Source organism: Salvelinus fontinalis, chromosome 19 (genome assembly GCF_029448725.1).
Source record: "Salvelinus fontinalis isolate EN_2023a chromosome 19, ASM2944872v1, whole genome shotgun sequence".
Classification (NCBI taxonomy): Eukaryota; Metazoa; Chordata; class Actinopteri; order Salmoniformes; family Salmonidae; genus Salvelinus; species Salvelinus fontinalis.
The window spans coordinates 43,754,623-43,778,254 of NC_074683.1; the positions used below are offsets into that span (position 1 = coordinate 43,754,623).

General features: G+C 43.9%; 1 protein-coding gene across 3 annotated transcripts in view; it reads right to left on the reverse strand.

The window, feature by feature from the left end:
* Window positions 1-4,018: 4,018 nt before the first annotated feature.
* LOC129816789 (cystathionine beta-synthase-like) overlaps window positions 4,019-23,632 on the reverse strand; it is a 44,885-nt gene continuing 25,271 nt past the window's right edge. For all 3 annotated transcript variants that reach the window (XM_055871678.1, XM_055871677.1, XM_055871679.1), the window contains 12 exons: window positions 21,343-21,449; window positions 19,554-19,688; window positions 19,141-19,220; window positions 18,832-19,036; window positions 18,644-18,735; window positions 17,088-17,213; window positions 16,781-16,865; window positions 9,492-9,597; window positions 9,116-9,328; window positions 8,831-8,939; window positions 8,624-8,708; window positions 4,019-5,525 (listed from right to left, as the gene is read on the reverse strand). In XM_055871678.1, coding sequence (XP_055727653.1) covers window positions 5,365-5,525; window positions 8,624-8,708; window positions 8,831-8,939; window positions 9,116-9,328; window positions 9,492-9,597; window positions 16,781-16,865; window positions 17,088-17,213; window positions 18,644-18,735; window positions 18,832-19,036; window positions 19,141-19,220; window positions 19,554-19,688; window positions 21,343-21,449 — 1,504 coding nt within the window. In that variant the 3' untranslated portion in view covers window positions 4,019-5,364. The remainder of the gene's footprint in view (window positions 5,526-8,623; window positions 8,709-8,830; window positions 8,940-9,115; window positions 9,329-9,491; window positions 9,598-16,780; window positions 16,866-17,087; window positions 17,214-18,643; window positions 18,736-18,831; window positions 19,037-19,140; window positions 19,221-19,553; window positions 19,689-21,342; window positions 21,450-23,632) is intronic.

The following is a 23,632-nucleotide window of genomic DNA, read 5'->3' on the forward strand; positions in this document are numbered from 1 at the left end:
CTAACTACATGTCATAGTGGCAACCTAACCACATGTCATAGGGGCAACCTAACTACATGTCATAGGGGCAACCTAACTACATGTCATAGTGGCAACCTAACTACATGTCATAGGGGCAACCTAACCACATGTCATAGTGGCAACCTAACTACATGTCATAGTGGCAACCTAACTACATGTCATAGTGGCAACCTAACTACATGTCATATGGGCAACCTAACTACATGTCATAGTGGCAACCTAACTACATGTCATAGTGGCAACCTAACTACATGCCATAGGGGCAACCTAACTACATGTCATAGGGGCAACCTAACTACATGTCATAGTGGCAACCTAACTACATGGCATAGTGGCAACCTAACTACATGTCATAGTGGCAACCTAACTACATGTCATAGTGGCAACCTAACTACATGTCATAGTGGCAACCTAACTACATGTCATAGTGGCAACCTAACTACATGTCATAGTGGCAACCTAACTACATGTCATAGTGGCAACCTAACTACATGTCATAGTGGCAACCTAACTACATGTCATAGTGGCAACCTAACTACATGTCATAGTGGCAACCTAACTACATGTCATAGTGGCAACCTAACTACATGTCATAGTGGCAACCTAACTATATGTCATAGTGGCAACCTAACTACATGTCATAGGGGCAACCTAACTACATGTCATAGTGGCAACCTAACTACATGTCATAGTGGCAACCTAACTACATGTCATAGTGGCAACCTAACTACATGTCATAGTGGCAACCTAACTACATGTCATAGTGGCAACCTAACTACATGTCATAGTGGCAACCTAACTACATGTCATAGTGGCAACCTAACCACATGTCATAGGGGTAACTTAGTGCGTCAGTGTTACAAGAATTTTGTTCTCAGTTGTTCATAATACCCAAATTGAATTAATTACTCAGCCTGAAACCCAGATTTTGTAAGAAACTGGTTGAAATGAATCAGGCGGAGGCCCAGCTACAATTGTCAGGAATGTTTATTTAGAGAGCTCTACTGTGTATATACAAAAACGTTCCTTTAATACCTTCTCTTAACCTACGCACATACATACACACTAAACTTTGGATTCTCTCTCATCCTGGAGTCTCACCAAAGTTTATTACCACACAGCTGACAGTTCCAGTCCTCTCCAGATACGGGAAATCTGGAGGGGCTCTCCATGTCTTATCTTATCTCCCCAGAGTTATAGCCGGGTCGGTTCAAACATAGTTTAATGATCCACTATATTTTCTTTAGGCACACACATACCTTCCTCTCTTCCCATGTACATGCTACATAACCTCTTTCTTATGAACTAACATTATTTATCAATACAGAAAAACAGGGTAGAATTGAATTAGTTCTAGTTCTAGTTAAATGTATACATCATTTAGTCATTATTCATAAAATTCACAACAGTCAGGGATCCAGACAAGGTGATCTGTATACAGTATGCGGGGTAAGTAAGAGGACGTCACTGTGTTGGGCTCCCGAGTGGCGCATCGCTTTAAGGCACTGCATCTCAGTGCAAGAGGTGTCACGACAGTCCCTGGTTTGATCCAGGCTGTATCACATCCGGCTGTGATTGGGAGTCCCATAGAGCGGCGCACAATTGGCCCAGGGTCGCCCGGGTTTGGCCGGGGTAGGCCGTCATTGTAAATAAGATTTTGTTCTTAACTGACTTGCCTAGTTAAATAAAGGTTTCATGTTAAAAAAAAGTGTGTCTGGAGCTTAATGTGCCCAGGCCCACCCAACCAGAATGAGCAAAAATTGATTTATTTATTTAATGCTCTTTACTTGTCACTGTTCAAAACTGAACATTATTTGTATTTTTACCTAAACATGCAAGCTCCATCAGATATAATCCATAGCAAGCAGTGCACTGGGTTAGTCAGATTTGATTCAATATAACAGAACAGATGAACTGAAATGACATTCACTCTCACAGGATAGGAAGGCAAAAATAACTAAACACCCCATAATGACTAAGCGAAAACAGGTTTAGAAATGTTTGCAAATTTATAAAAAATAAAAAGCATAAATACCTTCTTTACATAAGTATTCAGACCCTTTGCTATGAGATTCGAAATTGAGCTCTGGTGCATCTGGTTTCCATTGATCAGGCTTGAGATGTTTCTACAACTTGATTGGAGTCCACCTGTGGGAAATTCAATTGATTTGACATGATTTGGAAATGCACACACCTGTCTATATAAGGTCCCACAGTTGACAGTGCATGTCAGAGCAAAAACCAAGCTATGAGGTCAAATGAGTTGTCAGTAGAGTTTTACGTCATGAGGAAACCTGGAACCATCCCTACGGTGAAGCATGGTGATGGCAGCATCATGCTGTAGGGATATTTTTCAGCGGCAGGGACTGGGAGAATCATCAGGATTGAGGAAAAATGAGAACCTTGATGAAAACATGCTCCAGAGTGCTGAGAACCTAAGACTGGGGCAAATGTTCACCTTCCAACAGGACAACGACCCTAAGCACACAGCCAAGACAACACAGGAGTTGTTTCGCGACAAGTCTCTAAATGTCCTTGAGTGGCCCAACCAGAGCCTTGACTTGAACCCGATCTAACATCTCTGGAGGGACCTGAAAATAGCTGTGCAGCGAAACTCCCCATCCAACCGGGCAGAGCTTGAGAGGATCTGCAGAGAAGAATGGGAAAAACTCCCAATATAGGTATGCCAAGCTTGTAGCGTCATACCCAAGAATACTCAAGGCTGTAATCGCTGCCGAAGGTGCTTCAACAAAGTACTGAGTAAAGGGTCTGACTACTTTCTGAAATCACTGTATAAAACTGCAATTGTTCCTCTCTGCCCCATGGTACATTGTGTCATAATTTGCAAGAAATTAGCTTTAAAATAGCAACATTTTCTCTCAGCCTCATGGCAAATTGTGTAAAATAGCAGTACGTTTGATTAAATGCTAATATCGGTCAGATGACTTGAATGGGATTTGTGCAACAAATGTTAAAATATTAGCATTTGGAAACAGTGCCAGGGAAACTAAACCAAAGAATGTGTTGCTGTCATACCTTGTCCATAAGCAAGGGTAGGCAACCCTGTTTCTGGAGTGCTGCAGGAACTGGAGGATTTTGTTCCAACTAGGCACCATAGGCTAGCACTGCCCCCTTGTGGGAAAAATGTGTACTGAATGTGCACAATCTTCCACTGTAATTGTCTTTAATTGAAGCATTGAGCATTAAGACCATCACACATGCACCCACACCTCTTACCCATATGTAAAACTGTGATAAACAGGAAAACATGTACACCCACGTGAGCACATACACCACCCCCTGGTTGATGCTTATTTATTAAACACTCTTAGGCCTCACTCCCCCATATCTGAGATATCTACTGCCCTCATCCTCCACATACAACACCCGTTCTGCCAGTCACATTCTATTAAAAGTCCCCAAAGCACACACATCCCTGGGTCGCTCCTCTTTTCAGTTCGCTGCAACTAGTGACTGGAACGAGCTGCAACAAACACTCAAACTGGACAGTTTTATCTCAATCTCTTCATTCAAAGACTCAATCATGGACACTCTTTACTGACAGTCGTAGCTGCTTTGTGTGATGTATTGTGGTCTCTACCTTCTTGCCCTTTGTGCTGTTGTCTGTGCCCAATAATGTGTGTACCATGTTTTGCGCTGCTACCATGTTGTGTTGCTACCATGTTGCTACCATGTTGTTGTTATGTTGTGTTGCTACCATGTTGTTGTGTTGCTACCATGGTGTCTTGTCATGTGTTGCTGTCTTGCTATATTGTTGTCTTAGGTCTCTCTTTATGTAGTGTTGTCTCTTGTTGTGATGTGTGTTTTGTCCTATATTTATATTTCTAATGTATTTTTTATTTTTTTCCCCCAGGCCCTCGTCCCCGCAGGAGGCCTTCGTCCCCGCAGGAGGCCTTTTGGTAGGTCGTCATTGTAAACAAGAATTTGTTCTTAACCGACTTGCCTAGTTAAATGAAGGTTAAATAAAATAAAAATGTTAAAGAGAAAAAGAACAAGTCTTTATTGGAAGCTAGTAATAATATAGTTACATCACAAATGAACCTGAATAAAAAAAAATCTAGAGAAATATGAAATGAACAACTGAATCCAGAGCGGAAAGAGACAGAAATGTAGTTCAAATATCACCCCCATAACTGCATCACCTCACACAAATACTGCAGCATCCGTCTTAAGAACACTAAAGACAAATATACATACAAATACATCCCTGCAAAAGTAAATAGATCATAACAGCTCTGGGTCCATGGTCACACATAACATTACACATGAATGATTGTACATGAAGTCAACAAGTACAGAAAAATGCAAAGTTCAAACAACCCAACCCAACTCTGCCCCAGACAGACAGGCCTGTATAAAAGAGCTGCACTGTGAGGGGCCTCTCTGCTTTAAATACTCTCAGCCAACAAACTATTCAATACAGACTTATTCAATACATCTTGTTTCAATACATGAAAAAAAATACCCAACACAAGTCATACTGTTTGGGTTGCAGTTTGGTTGTGTGCCAAACTCTCCTATCCTTAACCTGACCTACTCTGCGACCTTGGTTACTTTGCCAAAACCTTTAAACAGAAAGACAGGTACTCTTCACCAACATCCTATCTCTTTGAATGTTGTTAATGTAACGCTTCTTCTTGGTAACCATTTCACACTGAGCAACCCAAATAGTCATTTTTGGCCCATGCCCTGTCTTTAGCTGCCACTAGATGGCAATGTAACTTCATTGGTATCAAAGAAGCAAACAAGAATCTATAATGTGCTTTTAAGTCTTAAGATGAAGCTCACATTCGCATATCAGTTACATACTAATCTCAATGCAATACAAATGGTAGCTATATGATGACTATTTAACTGAAAGATTCAAATTTACTGAGTTGTTAGTCTAGCTGAGGATATTGTAATGTTTTAGTATCCTCTGCAATAAAATGAAAAGTCAGAGGAACACTATTATTTTTAAGTAGATAAAAAAAGTAAAAGACTTTCAATAATGAAGAGGCAAAACGTCTCTAGTTGCACACTGTTTGTTACATGCAATTCCCATACCTTAAAGTTAGAGGAAAACGATGTATCTGAAACCAGCTAAACTGCTACAATCGCAGTATAAGCTACAGTGAATAATTATTATCACAGACAAATAACAAAATCAATGTAGTCAAAAAGAGAGGAAATTAATATATACTTGTTTTAAGACTCAACCACAACCCCCACAACTTCTAAATGTCTACATCATCTTCATCTACTTCTTCATTGTCGTTACTTAGAGGGTGTCAGGCGGGCGGTCACTTCCTCCTCTCCACAGGAAACAGGAAGTGGTCACAGCTAGTCGGTCAGCGAGCACTCTGATGTCATCGAGCACTCTGACAGCGTGCGCTCGCGTGTGCTTCCCTGCCTCTCGCGCGTGGTGATGTAATTAAGCATGTCAATGGCCGTCACCACCCCGAATACCATCTGTCTAAGACAGGGCGAGCCATCCTCCATGTCTTAACAGAGAGAGAAAGAGAGAGGGAAGAGAGATGGTTATTACTACTATTGAGATAACAGACTGTGACGAAGGTTTGTGACGAAAGGTGAATTAAGAGCAGTAGAACCACATCAATTATGTTAAATTACTTCTCCAAGTTCAAGATTTGGTAGATGGGAATGTTTTCCACAAAGGAAGTTGGAAACTAACTTCCCAAACTCTTTATCCAAGGATGCAATAGTTGGCAATTACGCCAAATCAAACCAATTGGTTTACAAGAAGTTATGTAACTAGCTTCCTGTTTCCGAGAGACAGGGTTACATGCTGACCAGACCGGACACGTCGCGTGCGCGAGCGCCGCAAAATAAATGTAGAAATCCATGTTATTCAATTATTGCACCCACACTGCTCGCGCGCGCCAACGAGCATCTGCGACGCCAAGGGCTAAAATAGAACTCATTCCTATTTCTGACGCAGATCGCGCTGCAAGTCCTGCCTCTCCCATCTCCTCATTGGTTTATAGAAGCAGGTACCCACGTGCTATCTCCTCATTGGTTATACCCACGTGGGAGATTGAAAGACGAACTGTTTTGCCGGTAGTCGTGGTAATACAATAAAAGTTCAGATGCGATCACCATATAAGTTAAATGATGAAAAAGCCTGGAAGGAGGAGAGATGACTAGAAACGATTCGGTTGGCCGTTTTGTGTGTGGATTAATTGTCGGAGTAGAGGTCCTTGTGCATTTCAGGTAAAATAACAACTCAATGTTTATATCCAAGGACAAATTAGCTAGCAGCAGCAAGCTAGCTAAATAGGACAAATTAACATTAGCTAGCAAGTGCAAGCTAACTAGCTAAATTACCGTACATGTTTAATGCTTTTTGACCTGTCCCCAAATTAATGTCATTGGTTCAGAGTTTGTTTTGATATTTTAACCTGCGTGTCGTGATCGCGTTTTGTGTGGGGGGACAAAATAAATGTGCGCACGATGGCGCACGCGCGCAGCCGGTTTGGGTTCCGTATTAGGGTTAGGTCCCAACTAGAGTTTTCAGGGTAACATTTCTAGTGTTGATTCAGGAGTTAAATAAATAACCAGTGTTGAGTGTGTCAGTTTTACTCTGTTGAGAGTAAAACATTTCCATCAAAACCATAGCCAACATTTCCCAGCATGCTCTACTGCAGCTAGATGTTTTTAAAGATTGTTTTTTAAATCTGTGTTTTTGCTATGTACAGTACATTGACTGAATGATTGATTAATCTTATGCTACACAAAGATAAATAAAATACATTTTTCTAAACTAATCCAATCAGTTAGATTTATTGCACCCGTTACTTAAATGGTTTAGGTAGTTTACTTTATCAATGTTCCCAATCCTGACAGTCATTATAAATACAAGGTTGCAGGTGAATACAAATTCTAACTGTTAGATATCTGAACTCTGGCTGGATTCCAATACGAATTACATATAATTTTGCAAGCCAGCATAATGTGACTAAATCAAACATGGCCATCAAAGTAAGGCCTTATGATATATGTAACATATTGTCATAAACAGTTTCATTTTAATGATAACATTATCCTACAGTAGGAGCTCACTTGGTGAAGTCCACAGGACTGAAAATAAATGAATTCAACAACCATGTCATGTCATTAACAAATACAGCCATGGGTGGTAACTCTACAATTCACTCGAAAAGGCAAAGCACACTGGGAAATTATGTTGGGTGTGTAGCTTATTGGGGCCGTGGCTTTCAATTAATAATTTTTGGCCACCCACGAGTGGTAGTGGTCTATGGTTATGTTGATTCAAGTTTGAGCATGTCTGCTGCCAGTTCTGAAGGCTTTGTACTGTAAATGCTTACATAAGAGCATGTCGCAATAATGACATGTAAATATTTAGAGACACAGGCCTCTTGGTGTAATGGTAAAAAATACAATATGATGGGTTATTGCATAACACCATTGGTGCAAACTATATACACTTCCTAGTGTTAAAAATACTTTATATGGTGTTATTGCTGAAAGTGTTAATTCCCGAACACTGAAAAAGTGGAACAGCATCAGCACTAAGCACAGTGTTAATTCAACACTCAAAGTGTGGACCCATATAGACACTGGCCCAGTGATATATTGAATACTGCTGATTTAACACTGGAGAATTTGCGGTATACCAATGAGTATAAACTAAATAAATGTTGAAAGTTCTTTGTCTTCTGATGAAGGTGTGGTGGTGGGTTGACAAAAATAGTATGACCTATTAAGCAAAGTCCCCTTGTCTGTCTTTACACAACAGTCTGAGTATTGCACCATTCTACTGGTGGCCAGGCACTCCCAGGCACAGTCACCAAAACACCACCGGTGGACTTTGACATCCACCACACACCTTGTTTACCTAGTAGACCACAACACTGCCAGGAAACAAAGCTGATGCAACAGGGCCTTAGAGCAAGCTAATCAGATTCATAGAGAAACATGGGAAAAACACCAGCGAGGGAAAACAACCGCCATGTTGCCTCTGGCTGGGAGAGGGGCTGGTCACCTTCAACAGAAGAGAGCAGGGCTGCATTCAGTGCGTTTTTACGTTCTGGAACGTTCAATTGAACAGACACGGTGCTGTACTTAACAACCAATTGAAAAACGGGGAGAGTTGTGGGTTGGGGAACGCTGGCCACTGCCCTTTAAATACGTCACTCATTGCTTCAAGCCTCACCTTACCACACCCACCAAACGGGCACAAACGTTCCTCAACGTCTGTTCAAGAACGTAAAAGAGCGTTTTAGGGAAATTTGTCGTTCAGTACAAACCGTTCCGTAACGTAGCAAATGTTCAGGTGAACTGAACGCACCTCAGGTTTTTAGTAGAGACTCTTCGTCTCTAATGTCTGACAGAGGTAACTAGCGGTGGTAGAAAAAGGACAGAAGGAGCAAAGTGGGGGCTATAAAAGGTGGGAAGAAAAAGATGGCATTGGTGAGAAGATTTTTTTTAAAGGAGCGAGAGAAAAAATAGGATGAAGCAATACAAGAAGAGTAGGAGTGTGATAAAAGGAAGTGAGAAACAGGAAGACAGAAAGATGGGAAGATGAAGGTCGATAAGAGAGGAGGAGGAGTAAACTTACATTGGATCTGCTCATGCACCACCAGGGCAAAGTGATCTGTCTCCAGGATACGGGACAGCTTTCCCAAGTTATCGGTCAGTCGCACCTGAGGACGACAAATGAGAATTAGGAAACCCTACTCAATGATGACCTTTTTGTTTGAAAGCTATTTGTTTAGGAAGTTACGGTTAAGTGGACGTATGAGGGCATATAGGTGAGGTGACTGACCTGTTTGAATTGTTTGTAAAGCACCTTGGCGACAGGGTCAGAGGCCTTGACCTTCCCAGCCAGTACTGAAGACAACATATTGCCCAGGGTAACCATCCCTAGGATCACGCTACACAGACAAAGATAGAGAGGATATGGTCATTATTATTATGACAACTGAATACAGGCAATGTTTTTTTCAATAATAATCAATGTTTTGTCAATAACAATACTAATATTTTGTTAACATTTGGCCCATGGCCTCTATGACAACAAGGTAACTAGGGTAACCAGGTGAAATCGTACCCGGACTCGTCAACAACGGGTGCCTGGTCGAAGGCCTTCTCCTTGAGGATCTTGATGGTCTTCTTGATGTTGACTGAAGGCAGCACAGTGAGGGGGGAAAATAGGTCCAGACCCTGCAGACTCAGGTTCCACCACCAGGGTTTGGACACCATCTGGTCTTCTGGGGTTAGGAAGCCCTTATCACACATCCAGTTGTCACTCAGGAACTTAGACCTGGGGGGTAGGGGTTAGAACTGGGTTAGAATTGGTCCTACTGAAGCTAAATCACTGGTACCCCATAAAAAAAACCTTAGCAATTCTCCTTCATCCCAAACTTAACTCCCCCACATCATCCTTTTCCCCTCAACCTCCCTCCTCTCTCTCTCCAGTTGCTTACATGTAGTTGCGGATGGAGTCAGGCAGGATGACGACACAGCGCTGGCCCTCCTTCAGCTCTGTGGCCATTCTAACTGCTGCAGCCATGGCCGTGCCTGAACTACCTCCTACACTTACAGACAGAGAGAGACAGACAAAGAGAGAGACAGACAGAGAGAGAGACAGACAGAGAGAGAGACACACAGAGAGAGAGAGAGAGAGATACCGAGAGAGAGAGACACGGGGAGAGAGAGACACAGGGAGAGAGAGAGAGAGAGACAGAGACACAGAGAGAGAGAGAGAGGGAGAGAGATAGGAGATAGGAGAGAGATAGAGAGAGGTCAGGGTCAGATGAGCTCCTGCACTTTCCTGCATTTTCTTTAAAAAAGATACATTTAGAGTTAGATAAACTTGGATTTTTTGTCAAGAACACATACAGGATGCTACCCTCTACAACATAACCCTCACTTCAAATCAAAACTCAAAACCTACAACCTGATTTTGGAAGGATTTACGGAATCACCTGAATGGTTCACATCTACCAAGGATTAATTATTCTATACAGCAAATTCTCTGGAAAACAACAGAAACCTGAGAACACCACCCAACCTGGAACTGAGTGAGTAATGTCTAGTCTGAAACTATATTTGATTTCCAAAAGCCAAGAAGAAAAATACATGACACTACTTTATAAGGACTGAATAGTAACATAACTCTGCCAAGCTTGATACAGCTTCAACTAGCACTTAAGTGTCAAGTGAGAGGTGTCAAAGCCCATTAGCCCAACAATGGCAGGAGAGTCGAATAGTCTACCCCAAACAAATGGAGAGGCCTTGGAAGCTGCCTCCCGCTGTTCAGAAGTAATTAAAATACAGTACCCTGTGCATGTAAAAAATGATAAGACAAGAAAAGATCACAAAATGAAGCTCCTTATGGAAAATCAAGAGACACTTTTTGCTGACTATTACAAAAATGGGAACATCAGCAACCTTATCTTCCACACAAACCATCCCCTGGCATGGCACAGTGCTATATTAGCACACTACCCCTCTGTTAAGAGAGGGGGGGTTAACGAGGGGTGGAAACTCAGGATTCTTGACAACGAGGACGAGGAGTCAGCTAATATAAATCTCTATAAGTCTGGAACAGTAATTGTACAGGGCAACCACAAACAGTTTCAGCTGGACTTTCACCTAATCAAAGAATTAGCCCAGCAGGAGAAGCTCTCCCTTGATAAAGATACCCCCACCCCAAGTGGGTCAGACCAAACCTCTTCACCATATAACCCCACAGACGAGCAACCCTCAGCAGACAGTCAACCTCCCAGTACAGAGTACTTCTCCCTCATTGAAATGAAGGATAAATTCACCCAGCTGGAGGTAAGGCAGGTGGAGCTGGAACAGCTGGTGATCACACTCCAGTCAGCACAGACCCAGACAACAGTCCAGCACAACAACACCCCCTTAAACAGACCTGGAGAGCTGGAGGTGGAGAGAGACATATCTGCACTATGGACAGTGGTGAGACAACATCAACAGGAGAAAGAGCAGGAGCAGGAGAAGAACAGAGCACTAGAGGAGAGGATCAGACTACAGGAGGAGAGGGAGAGGGGGATGGAGGAGAGGATCAGACTGCAGGAGGAGAGGGAGAGGGGGATGGAGGAGAGGATCAGACTGCTGGAGGAGAGGTTGAGGGGGATGGCATGTGACAGAGAACAACCCACTAGGGAGGTGGCCATCCCCACAGAGAAGCCAGCAGAACAGCCCACCTCAGCACCCTACAAAAGTCTCGACACCACAGCAGAACAGTCCACACCAGACCCTGACCATAGAAACGACATCACAACAGAACAGACAAAAGAAAAACCCCAAGCCCAGCAGCTCTCACCCCCTCTGAGCACCCCCCCTGTCAGCCACCCTGATAGCCCTCCTGACAACCCCCCCACACCCACTGAGGACAAACACAAGACACAGATTGTCCTTCTTATGGACTCAAATGGGAAATATATAGAAGAAAAAATACTTTTTCCCAAACACAGTGTGTCTAAACTCTGGTGTCCAAACACCCAGCGCGCCCTAGACCTTCTGTCTGAGGACAAACTAGGCTCACCTAGCCACATAATAATACACACAGGCACAAACGACCTGAGAGCACAGCAGGAAAGGGTGGCCACAGCACTGAAGGGAGTGATTGAAAAAGCTTCTTCTACTTTCCCCAACGCACAAGTGGTTATCTCCACCCTGCTACCACGAAAAGACTTCCACCCTGCTACAATACAGCGGGTAAACGCAAGCATTTCCCGTGACTGTGCCTCAAAACCAAATGTTTTTCTGGCACACCACTCCACCCTGGACTTGAACAGCCTCTATGACCAGGTCCACCTCTACAAGGCAGCAGTGCCCACCTTTGCCCGGACTCTAAAGGACATCGCTCTCAAACGAAGCACCAACACTTCACACAGGAGCAACAGATCAATAGACACCCCACCCAGACCAGCGAGACACCCTCCAAGACCTCCAGGACCCCCCCCTGGACCTACACACCCCCCCCACATCAACCATGCCCACACCCAATTTAGGCCCCCTCAGATCAGACCCATGCCACTCCTGCCCACCCCATGCACCCCACCCCCGCAAAGAGGGCATCAACATGGAAGTCACACATACGCCCAGGTAGTGAGCGGGCAAACAGGCCCAACCCCCACTCTTACACTCGCCCAAGCCAACGGCATGTACCAGATGCTCAGCAGGCTCTGCTCACACTTACTGGCCTGAGGCCAAACCCCAACCAACAACATTGGACACTTTATGGAACAAAAAGCCTTCACTATATCATCCTGGAATATCCAAGGTCTGAGGTCATCTGCCTTTGGCCTAAAGAGCAGGAACCCGGACTTCACCAAAGAAATCGGTAATGCAGACATTGTCATCCTGCAAGAAACCTGGTACAGAGGAGACGGACCCACTGGTTGCCCTCTAGGTTACAGAGAGCTGGTAGTCCCATCCACCAAACGACCAGGTGTGAAACAGGGAAGGGACTCTGGGGGAATGCTAATTTGGTATAGAGCAGACCTAACTCACTCCATTAAATTAATCAAAACAGGAACATTTTACATTTGGCTAGAAATTCAAAAGGAAATTATCTTAACAGAGAAAAATGTCCTCCTGTGTGCTACCTATATCCCCCCACTAGAATCCCCATATTTTAATGAAGACAGCTTCTCCATCCTGGAGGGGGAAATCAATCATTTCCAGGCCCAGGGACATGTATTAGTCTGTGGCGACCTAAATGCCAGAACTGGACAGGAACCTGACACCCTCAGCACACAGGGGGACAAACACCTACCTGGAGGTGACAGCATTCCCTCCCCCATATGCCCACCTAGGCACAACTATGACAACATAACCAACAAAAACGGGTCACAACTCCTGCAGCTCTGTCGCACGCTGGGTATGTACATAGTCAATGGTAGGCTTCGAGGGGACTCTTATGGTAGGTACACCTATAGCTCATCTCTTGGCAGTAGCACTGTAGACTACTTTATCACTGACCTCAACCCAGAGTCTCTCAGAGCGTTCACAGTCAGCCCACTGACACCCCTATCAGACCACAGCAAAATCACAGTCTACTTGAACAGAGCAATACTCAATCATGAGGCATCAAAGCCAAAGGAACTGAGTAACATTAAGAAATGCTATAGATGGAAGGAATGCAGTTTGGAAACCTACCAAAAAACAATTAGGCAACAGCAAATTCAATCCCTTTTAGACAACTTCCTGGGTAAAACGTTCCACTGCAATAGTGAAGGTGTAAACTTGGCAGTAGAAAATCTTAACAGTATATTTGACCTCTCAGCTTCCCTATCAAATCTAAAAATCTCAAATAGAAAACCGAAGAAAATGAACAACAATGACAAATGGTTTGATAAAGAATGCAAAAATCTAAGAAATAAATTGAGAAACCTGTCCAACCAAAAACATAGAGACCCGGAAAACCTGAGTCTACGCCTTCACTATGGTGAATCACTAAAACAATACAGAAATACACTACGGAAAAAAAAGGAACAGCACGTCAGAAATCAGCTCAATGTAATTGAAGAATCCATAGACTCTAACCAATTCTGGGAAAATTGGAAAACACTAAACAAACAACAACACGAAGAATTATCTATCCAAAATGGAGATGTATGGGTAAACCACTTCTCCAATCTTTTTGGCTCTATAACAAAGAATAAAGAGCAAAAACATGTACATGATCAAATACAAATCCTAGAATCAACTATTAAAGACTACCAGAACCCACTGGATTCTCCAATTACCTTGAATGAGTTACAGGACAAAATAAAACCCCTCCAACCCAAAAAGGCCTGTGGTGTTGATGGTATCCTTAATGAAATGATCAAATATACAGACAACAAATTCCAATTAGCTACATTAAAACTCTTTAACATCGTCCTAAGCTCTGGCATCTTCCCCAATATTTGGAACCAAGGACTGATCACCCCAATCCACAAAAGTGGAGACAAGTTTGACCCCAATAACTACCGTGGAATATGCGTCAACAGTAACCTTGGGAAAATACTCTGCATTATCATTAACAGCAGACTCGTACATTTCCTCAATGAAAACAATGTACTGAGCAAATGTCAAATTGGCTTTTTACCAAATTACCGTACAACAGACCATGTATTCACCCTACACACCCTAATTGACAACCAAACAAACCAAAACAAAGGCAAAGTCTTCTCATGCTTTGTTGATTTCAAAAAAGCCTTTGACTCAATTTGGCATGAGGGTCTGCTATACAAATTGATGGAAAGTGGTGTTGGGGGTAAAACATACGACATCATAAAATCCATGTACACAAACAACAAGTGTGCGGTTAAAATTGGCAAAAAACACACACATTTCTTCACACAGGGTCGTGGGGTGAGACAGGGATGCAGCTTAAGCCCCACCCTCTTCAACATATATATCAACGAATTGGCGCGGGCACTAGAACAGTCTGCAGCACCCGGTCTCACCCTACTAGAATCCGAAGTCAAATGTCTACTGTTTGCTGATGATCTGGTGCTTCTGTCACCAACCAAGGAGGGCCTACAGCAGCACCTAGATCTTCTGCACAGATTCTGTCAGACCTGGGCCCTGACAGTAAATCTCACTAAGACCAAAATAATGGTGTTCCAAAAAAGGTCCAGTCGCCAGGACCACAAATTCCATCTAGACACCGTTGCCCTAGAGCACACAAAAAACTATACATACCTCGGCCTAAACATCAGCACCACAGGTAGCTTCCACAGAGCTGTGAACGATCTGAGAGACAAGGCAAGAAGGGCATTCTATGCCATCAAAAGGAACATAAATTTCAACATACCAATTAGGATCTGGCTAAAAATACTTGAATCAGTCATAGAGCCCATTGCCCTTTATGGTTGTGAGGTCTGGGGTCCGCTCACCAACCAAGATTTCACAAAATGGGACAAACACCAAATTGAGACTCTGCATGCAGAATTCTGCAAAAATATCCTCCGTGTACAACGTAGAACACCAAATAATGCATGCAGAGCAGAATTAGGCCGATACCCACTAATTATCAAAATCCAGAAAAGAGCCGTTAAATTCTACAACCACCTAAAAGGAAGCGATTCCCAAACCTTCCATAACAAAGCCATCACCTACAGAGAGATGAACCTGGAGAAGAGTCCCCTAAGCAAGCTGGTCCTAGGGCTCTGTTCACAAACACAAACACACCCCACAGAGCCCCAGGACAACAGCACAATTAGACCCAACCAAATCATGAGAAAACAAAAAGATAATTACTTGACACATTGGAAAGAATTAACAAAAAAACAGAGCAAACTAGAATGCTATTTGGCCCTAAACAGAGAGTATACAGTGGCAGAATACCTAACCACTGTGACTGACCCAAACTTAAGGAAAGCTTTGACTATGTACAGACTCAGTGAGCATAGCCTTGCTATTGAGAAAGGCCGCCGTAGGCAGACATGTCTCTCAAGAGAAGACAGGCTATGTGCTCACTGCCCACAAAATGAGGTGGAAACTGAGCTGCACTTCCTAACCTCCTGCCCAATGTATGACCATATTAGAGAGACATATTTCCCTCAGATTACACAGATCCACAAAGAATTCGAAAACAAATCCAATTTTGATAAACTCCCATATCTACTGGGTGAAATTCCACAGTGTGCCATCACAGCAGCAAGATTTGTGACCTGTTGCCACCAGAAAAGGGCAACCAGTGAAGAACAAACACCATTGTAAATACAACCCATATTTATGTTTATTTATTTTAACTTGTGTGCTTTAACCATTTGTACATTGTTACAACACTGCATATATATAATATGACATTTGTAATGTCTTTATTGTTTTGAAACTTCTGTATGTGTAATGTTTACAGTTCATTTTTATTGTTTATTTGACTTTTGTATATTATCTACCTCACTTGCTTTGGCAATGTTAACACGTTTCCCATGCCAATAAAGCCCCTTGAATTGAAATTGAATTGAGAGAGAGACACAGAGAGAGAGACACAGAGAGAGAGAGAGAGAGAGACACAGAGAGAGAGACACAGAGAGAGAGAGAGAGAGACACAGAGAGAGAGAGAGACAGAGACACAGAGAGAGAGAGACAGAGACACAGAGAGAGAGACAGAGAGAGAGACACAGAGAGAGACAGAGACACAGAGAGAGAGAGACAGAGAGAGAGACACAGAGAGAGAGAGACAGAGAGAGAGACACAGAGAGAGAGAGAGACACAGAGAGAGAGAGAGAGAGACACAGAGAGAGAGAGAGAGAGACACAGAGAGAGACAGAGAGACACAGAGAGAGACAGAGAGAGACAGAGAGAGACAGAGAGACAGAGAGAGACAGAGAGACAGAGAGACAGAGAGAGACAGAGAGACAGAGAGACAGAGAGACAGAGAGACAGAGAGACAGAGAGACAGAGAGACAGAGAGACAGAGAGACAGAGAGACAGAGAGACAGAGAGAGAGAGAGAGAGAGAGAGAGAGAGAGAGAGAGAGAGAGAGAGAGAGACACACACAGAGAGAGACACACAGAGAGAGAGACACACAGAGAGAGAGACACACAGAGAGAGAGACCGAGAGAGAGAGGGAGAGAGATCGAGAGAGAGAGAGAGACCGAGAGAGAGACCGAGAGAGCGAGAGAGACCGAGAGAGAGAGAGAGAGAGAGAGAGAGAGCTAGACCATACAGTACTACACAGAGATACACACTATTACAGAATTATGCTTTTTGGGCGCACCAGTCATTGTGTGTGACGTCAACCTACCGCAGAGAAGCCCCTCCTCCCTGATCAGCATGCGTGACATGGCAAAAGACTCATCGTCATTGGACTTATACCACCTGTCAATTACCTGCAAAAGAGAGAAACATTCATATGCATTCTACCATAGCACACAGATACAACATACATTATGTATAGATAATGAATCATTTACCTTCCACAATTTGAACACACTTGAGTTTGAGCTGTCATACTGTATATTATTGTAGATCTTACTGTATACAGAATAGAAAACCCAGCACTACCAGTCTCACACACAGCTCATCTCAGGAGGTCACTGTCACACACTCACAGATCTGTCTAGTACAGTAGGGATGAAGTCGTATCCGATGCCCTCCACCTCGTACTGGGTCTTATCGGTTTTGTTCAGCTTCTCTGGCTCAGCCAGTATAGAACCCTCAGGGTCCACACCCACAATCTACACAACACAGAACAACAATGTTAACTAACCATTACATCAATAGGCAAAAATAACACGGTAATAAATACATCACACACAAAGATAAAGCAAAGGCAAGTGAGGCAACTGTTTGATCTTTACTTTATCAATTTGAGATACATTTTATGGCTTTATTTATCAGTGGCAGGCTTAATATTATTTTAGGATCCAACTTCATGGCTTAGCTCAATACGTTACACTACATGACCAAAAATATGTGGACACCTGCTTGTCGAACATCTCATTCCAAAATCATGCTCATTAATATGGAGTTGGTCCCCCCTTTGGTGCTATAACAGCCTCCACTCTTCTGGGAAGGCTTTCCACTAGATGTCGGGACATTGTTGCAGGGACTTGCTTCCATTCAGCCAGAGGAGTGTTAGTGAGGTCAGCACTGATGTTGGGCGATTAAACCTGGCTCACAGTCGGAGTTCCAATTCATCCCAAAGGTGTTTGATGGGGTGGAGGTCAGGGCTCTGTTCAGGCCAGTCAAGTTCTTCCACACCGATCTCGACATAACATTTCTGTATGGACCTCTCTTTGTGCGCGGGGGCATTATCATGCTGAAACAGGAAAGGGCGTCCGCAAACTGTTGCCACAAAGTTGGAAGCACAGAATCATCTAGAATGTCATTGTATGCTGTAGTGTTAGGGGCCTAGTCCGAACCATGAAAAACAGCCTCAGACCATTATTTATCCTCCACCAAACTTTACAGTTGGCACTATGCATTAGGGCAGGTAGCGTTCTCCTGGCATCCGCCAAACCCAGATTCGTCTGTCGGACTGCCAGATGGTGAAGCGTGATTCATCGCTCCAAAGAACGCGTTTCCACTGCCCCAGAGTCCAATGGCGGCAAGCTTTATACCACTCCAGCCGACGCTTGGCATTGCTCATGGTGATCTTAGGCTTGTGTGTGGCTGCTCGGACATGGAAAACCATTTCATGAAGCTCCTGACGAACAGTTCTTGTGCTGACGTTGGCGGTCCTGTTCTGTGAGCTTGTGTGGCTTACCACTTCACGGCTGAGCCGTTGTTGCTCCTAGACGTTTTGTCTTCGCAATAACAACACTTACAGTTGACCGGGGCAGCTCTAGCAGGCCAGAAATTTGACGAACTAACTTGTTGGAAAGGTGGCGTCCTATGACGGTGCCACGTTGAAAGTCACTGAGCTCTTCAGTAAGGCCATTCTACTGACAATGTTTGTCTATGGAGATTGCATGGCTGTGTGCTCAATGTTATACACCTGTCAGCAACAGGTGTGGTTGAAATACCCTGTGGGTCTTAAATTGACGTTGTTGCTAAAAACGTTCAGCTAAATTAATTTGCAATTGTCTCTCGAAGACAAAGTACACAGGGCAGGGCAATAACATGCAAGTCAGTAGTGCACTGTGTTTTTGACTCAGTGCACTACCTTGATGTTGGGGCATCTCTCCTTCAGCTTGCGGGCGATACCAGTGATGGTGCCACCTGTGCCAGCTCCTGCCACCAACATGTCCACCTTACCTGCAAGAGCAGAGCGACGCAGAAAGATTTGTCTATTAGTACAGTAGTAGGAAAAGGGTATTCTCCACTCAATTTCTCTATCACACACACACATACCATCGCACTGCTCCAGGATCTCCTCGGCAGTGGTGTCGTAGTGGGCCAGGGGGTTGCTAGGGTTACGGTACTGGTCCAGGATATGAGAGTTGGGAATCTCATTCTTCAGACGCCAGGCCACGCCCACGTGGGATTCCGGCGAATCAAAGCGGGCCGCGGTTGGGGTACGCACGATCTCCGCCCCCAAGGCTCTAAGCACATCCACCTGAGGAACACAAGACCAGATTACAGTTAGTTACATAACAAATGCCTATGCATGGACACACAGACACAAACGTACACGAGTGCACAAACACACAGCAGCCTCACCTTCTCCATGCTCATCTTCTCAGGCATGACGATGATGCAGCGATAGCCTTTAACTGCAGAGGCCAGGGCTAGACCAATACCTGCAGCACAAAGAGAGAGAGAGAGAGAGAGAGAGAGAGGACAGGTGTAAATACAGGTGTGAATAGCTGGTCATGTCAGCAGTACAGACAATACTGCACAACACAGGGCTACAGTGGATCCTAATGTCAAAGGTAGGCTGGGAGGTCTCAGTGACCACACCAGGCAAAACTCATTTTAAACGCACACACACGTGTACACACATTTGGACAGGCATACTCACAAACAAAAAAACACAAACATAAATCCTTTGACTGGGGTGTAATCTTTCTGCTGTGAGTCACATAGCCAATTCCACAGAGAGGGCCTTGTCTGTCTGTCTCTCTCATGCGTACCTGTGTTGCCAGAGGTGGGCTCGATGATGGTGTCTCCTGGTTTGAGGATCCCATTTCTCTCTGCATCCTCCACCATCCTTAGACTGATACGGTCCTTCACACTGCCCCCTGCGTTAAAGAACTCACACTTGGCCACTACACACACACACACACACAGAAAGAAAGAAAGAAAGAAAGTAAAAGAGACAGGGTGGTAACGTGTGAGGAAATGTTGAATATGTACTCCGCTGGCTCATGTTATCCTTTACTTAAGCGTAACAACATATGGGCAAAACAAACCAATTTAGAAAACATATTTTAATACCACAGAAAAGACTCAAACTAAAATCCCCCTATGTACAAGTTAACTATAAAGCCCCTTAACAACACAAGGGATTACAGTAGAAGTTGCCCCAGGCAGGGGGGGATCATGGGAAGAGACTGAGCCCCCATGAGCCGATTTGGAAAATGGGGGGGGGGGGGGGGGTCGTCCAAAGGTCCGCACACATACCACATCCACTCTCCCTTTCACACGTAGAACAGCCGATTGGCACAGATTCCAAACTGCCCCAAATCCACTATGGACAGCCAAAAAGTAAATCTGAATCACGTGAAAATCCATGGAAGTACCATGGAAACAGGCCTCTTTGTCCTACTAAGCCATGTGAATCAACCAGAGATTGACTCTAAACAATCAGGCCCATAAAAAAAAACACTCACTGGCAAGAGGGGAAAGATTTAGACGGAGGACCGTGACATGGTTCACATGCAGTGAACTCAAACCCCCCCGACATGGAGGGTGGTACCAAACGGCACTATTATTAACTCTAGTATTATTGTACTTTACCGGTCATTGGTCAACTGTACCAATCAATCAGAGAAAAAACAAGGGTCTGTCTGAGCTAGCTAGTCGCCGTGCAGAATAACTGGTCTTTAACAAGAACCTCCTGACTTCCCAAGACTTCCCAAACCTTGTGACTGTCACAATCCTGCCTAGTGGCACCTGATACAAGACCTTGCCCCTCTCCTGCCGCCCCTCCCACCCCACCTTGCTACAGTGGCCCTCAGAAGGTCACCTATTCCCACAGAGCAGAGGGTCTTTCAGGTGACCATACCCCCCTCCACCCAGAGTGGACTAACCTACTTCAGACAAGACCCCTACCATCATACAGTGAAGCCTAGTGGACTGTAATGTCAGGAAAGGAGGCTATGTGATACCCTTACGTTTACTTTGAAGTAATGACAGTGTAACAAAGGGTAACCGTTCACAGCTAAACTGTACTACAGGAGGAGTCTAGAGAGCCTCCTCTACCTCGCTCTTGCACTCTTCTTTGGTCAATTATTTCATTCTCCCTCACTTCTATTTTATCCCTCTCTTCATTGCCATGTACCCATTTCTTTCTCCATCTCCTTCTCCCTCTCTCCATTTCTCCTAACCCTCGCTCCTTCCTCTCTCTCGATCCCTCCCTCTTTGTCATGTCCTCTACTACTGGATTTATGCTTTAAAACATATAACTGCTCTGGGGAAGAGAGCTGATCGCCCACAATGTGTCAATCAAACACACTCAACAGTTTTTTTTTGGGGGGGGGGGGGGGGGGGGGGGGGAATGTGAGTTAAAAATGACACAGCCAGATAAGTTACTGTATTTCCATCATGTTGACACAAACAAGGAAGTGCAAATACAGACATTGCCTTTATCTGGTTGTCTTTTAGCTAGTGTCAATATGTTTAGTGGGTGCCATGCTGTGTGTGTTGACTGTGTGTCATGCCTTCAAGGTTGACTGTGTGTGTGTATGTGTAAATACTCACAGAGTTCACACTTAAGGCCAAAGGCTTTGGGGATCTTGTTCATGCGGACCAGAGGTGTGTCTCCGATCTTCCCGAGGATGTTGGGTAGAATGCTGGGGGCTTCAGTCCTGAGAGGCGGGTATGGGATGGAGACCCAGTTAATTAATATACACAGAAAATCATTCCCAAATAGCCAAGGAAACAAGGCAACAAAAACAAATCAAATTAAATTGTATTTGTCACATGCTCTGTAAACATAGGTATATTTGCTCCAAAGTACACTATATATAAAAAGGTATGTGGACACCACTTCAAATTAGTGTATTCGGCTATTACAGCCACACCTGTTGCTGACAGGTGTATAAAATTGAGCGCTCTGCCATGCAATCTCCAAGGACAAACATTGGCAGTAGAATGGCCTTACTAAAGAGCTCAGTGACTTTCAACGTGGCACCGTCATAGGATGCTACCTTTCCAACAAGTTAGTTCGTCAAACTTCTGGGCTGCTAGAGCTACCCCAGTCAACTGTAAGTGCTGTTATTGTGAAGACGAAACATCTAGGAGCAACAACGGCTCAGCCGCGAAGTGGTAAGCCACACAAGAGGACAGCTAACGTCAGCACAAGAACTGTTCGTCAGGAGCTTCATAAAATGGTTTTCCATGTCCGAGCAGCCGCACACAAGCCTAAGATCACCATGAGCAATGCCAAGTGTCGGCTGGAGTGGTATAAAGCTCGCTGCTATTGGACTCTGGAGCAGTGGAAACGAGTTCTCTGGAGTGATGAATCACGCTTCACCATCTGGCAGTCCCTCGGACTAATCTGGGTTTGACGGAGGCTAGGAGAACGTTACCTGCCCCAATGCATAGTGCCAACTGTAAAGTTTGGTGGAGGAGGAATAATAGTCTGGGGCTGCTTTTCATGGTTCGGGCCCCTTAGTTCCAGTGAAGGGAAACTTTAACACTACAGAATAAAATTACATTCTAGACGATTCTGTGCTTCTGACTTAGTGGCAACAGTTTGGGGAAGGCCCTTTCCTGTTTCAGCAGGACAATGCCCCATGCACAAAGTGAGGTTTTGTCAAGATCAGTATGGAAGAACTTGACTGGCCTGCACAGAGCCCTGACCTCAACCCCATCGAGCACCTTTGGGATGAATTGGAACGCCGACTGCGAGCCAGGCTTAATCGCCCAACATCAGTGCCCGACCTCATTAATGCTCTTGTGGCTGAATGGAAGCAAGTCCCCGCAGCAATGTTCCAACATCTAGTAGAAAGCCTTTCCAGAAAAGTAGAGGCTGTTATAGCAGCAAAGGGGGAACTAACTCCATATTAATTCCAATGGTTTTGGAATGAGATGTTTGACGAGCAGGTGTCCATATACTTTTGGTCATGTAGTGTATCTTCTTGAATGTTGTTACAGTTTTGTAATTTGGAAACTTGTGTAACTTGGCTACTTTTGTAACAGGGTAACCTCTGTATCATGACATCTTTGGGACAGAGTTTAGTAACATGGTACTGTAGCCTATGGATTCTGTTTGTCAGTTAGACAAACACGCCTGTGCATGTGGCAGGCAGCACTGAGTTGTTGATGCCTTATATAACAACTTACATTTATTGAGTGGAGAGACTACAGTGTCAAACAGCCAGACTGTTCCAGAGAAATGCACACGCACATACCCTTTTCCCTAGGCCAAAATGCCAGCTCACTTCAGTGTTGCTGGAAACAATCCTAAAATTGCCATGTCATGGTGAAACACCAAACATCTTCTGCCCAACCCTTCCTCACTCCTGGGTCCTCTCTGTGGCTGTGGTCCTTTCAGGTGTGTCATTATGCAGGAAAATGGAGACAGGCTAAATATCACATTCTTCAAAACAACATCCTGCTTTTAATGTTGTTGCTCAACCAAACGAGAAACATAAAAGCACATAGGGCTGGGCTATCTTGCTTCTTTTTTCTCCTTTCAAGTGAAGCAAGCTGGTGACTATATCTTAGCTACGCAAGGGAAATTAGTAGAGTCAGTGAACTATGTAAACTATACAGTGCATTCGGAAAGTACTCAGACCCCTTGACTTTTTCCATATTTTGTTATGTTACAGACTTATTCTAAAATGGATTAAATAAAATAAAAATCCTCATCAATCTACACACAATACCCCATAATGAGAAAGAAAAAACAAGTTTATAGAAATTTTTGCAAATGTATTAAAAATATAAACCACATACCTTATTTACATAAATATTCAGACCCTTTGCTATGACTCAAAATTGAGCTCAAGTGCATCCTGTTTCCACTGATCATCCTTGAGAAGTT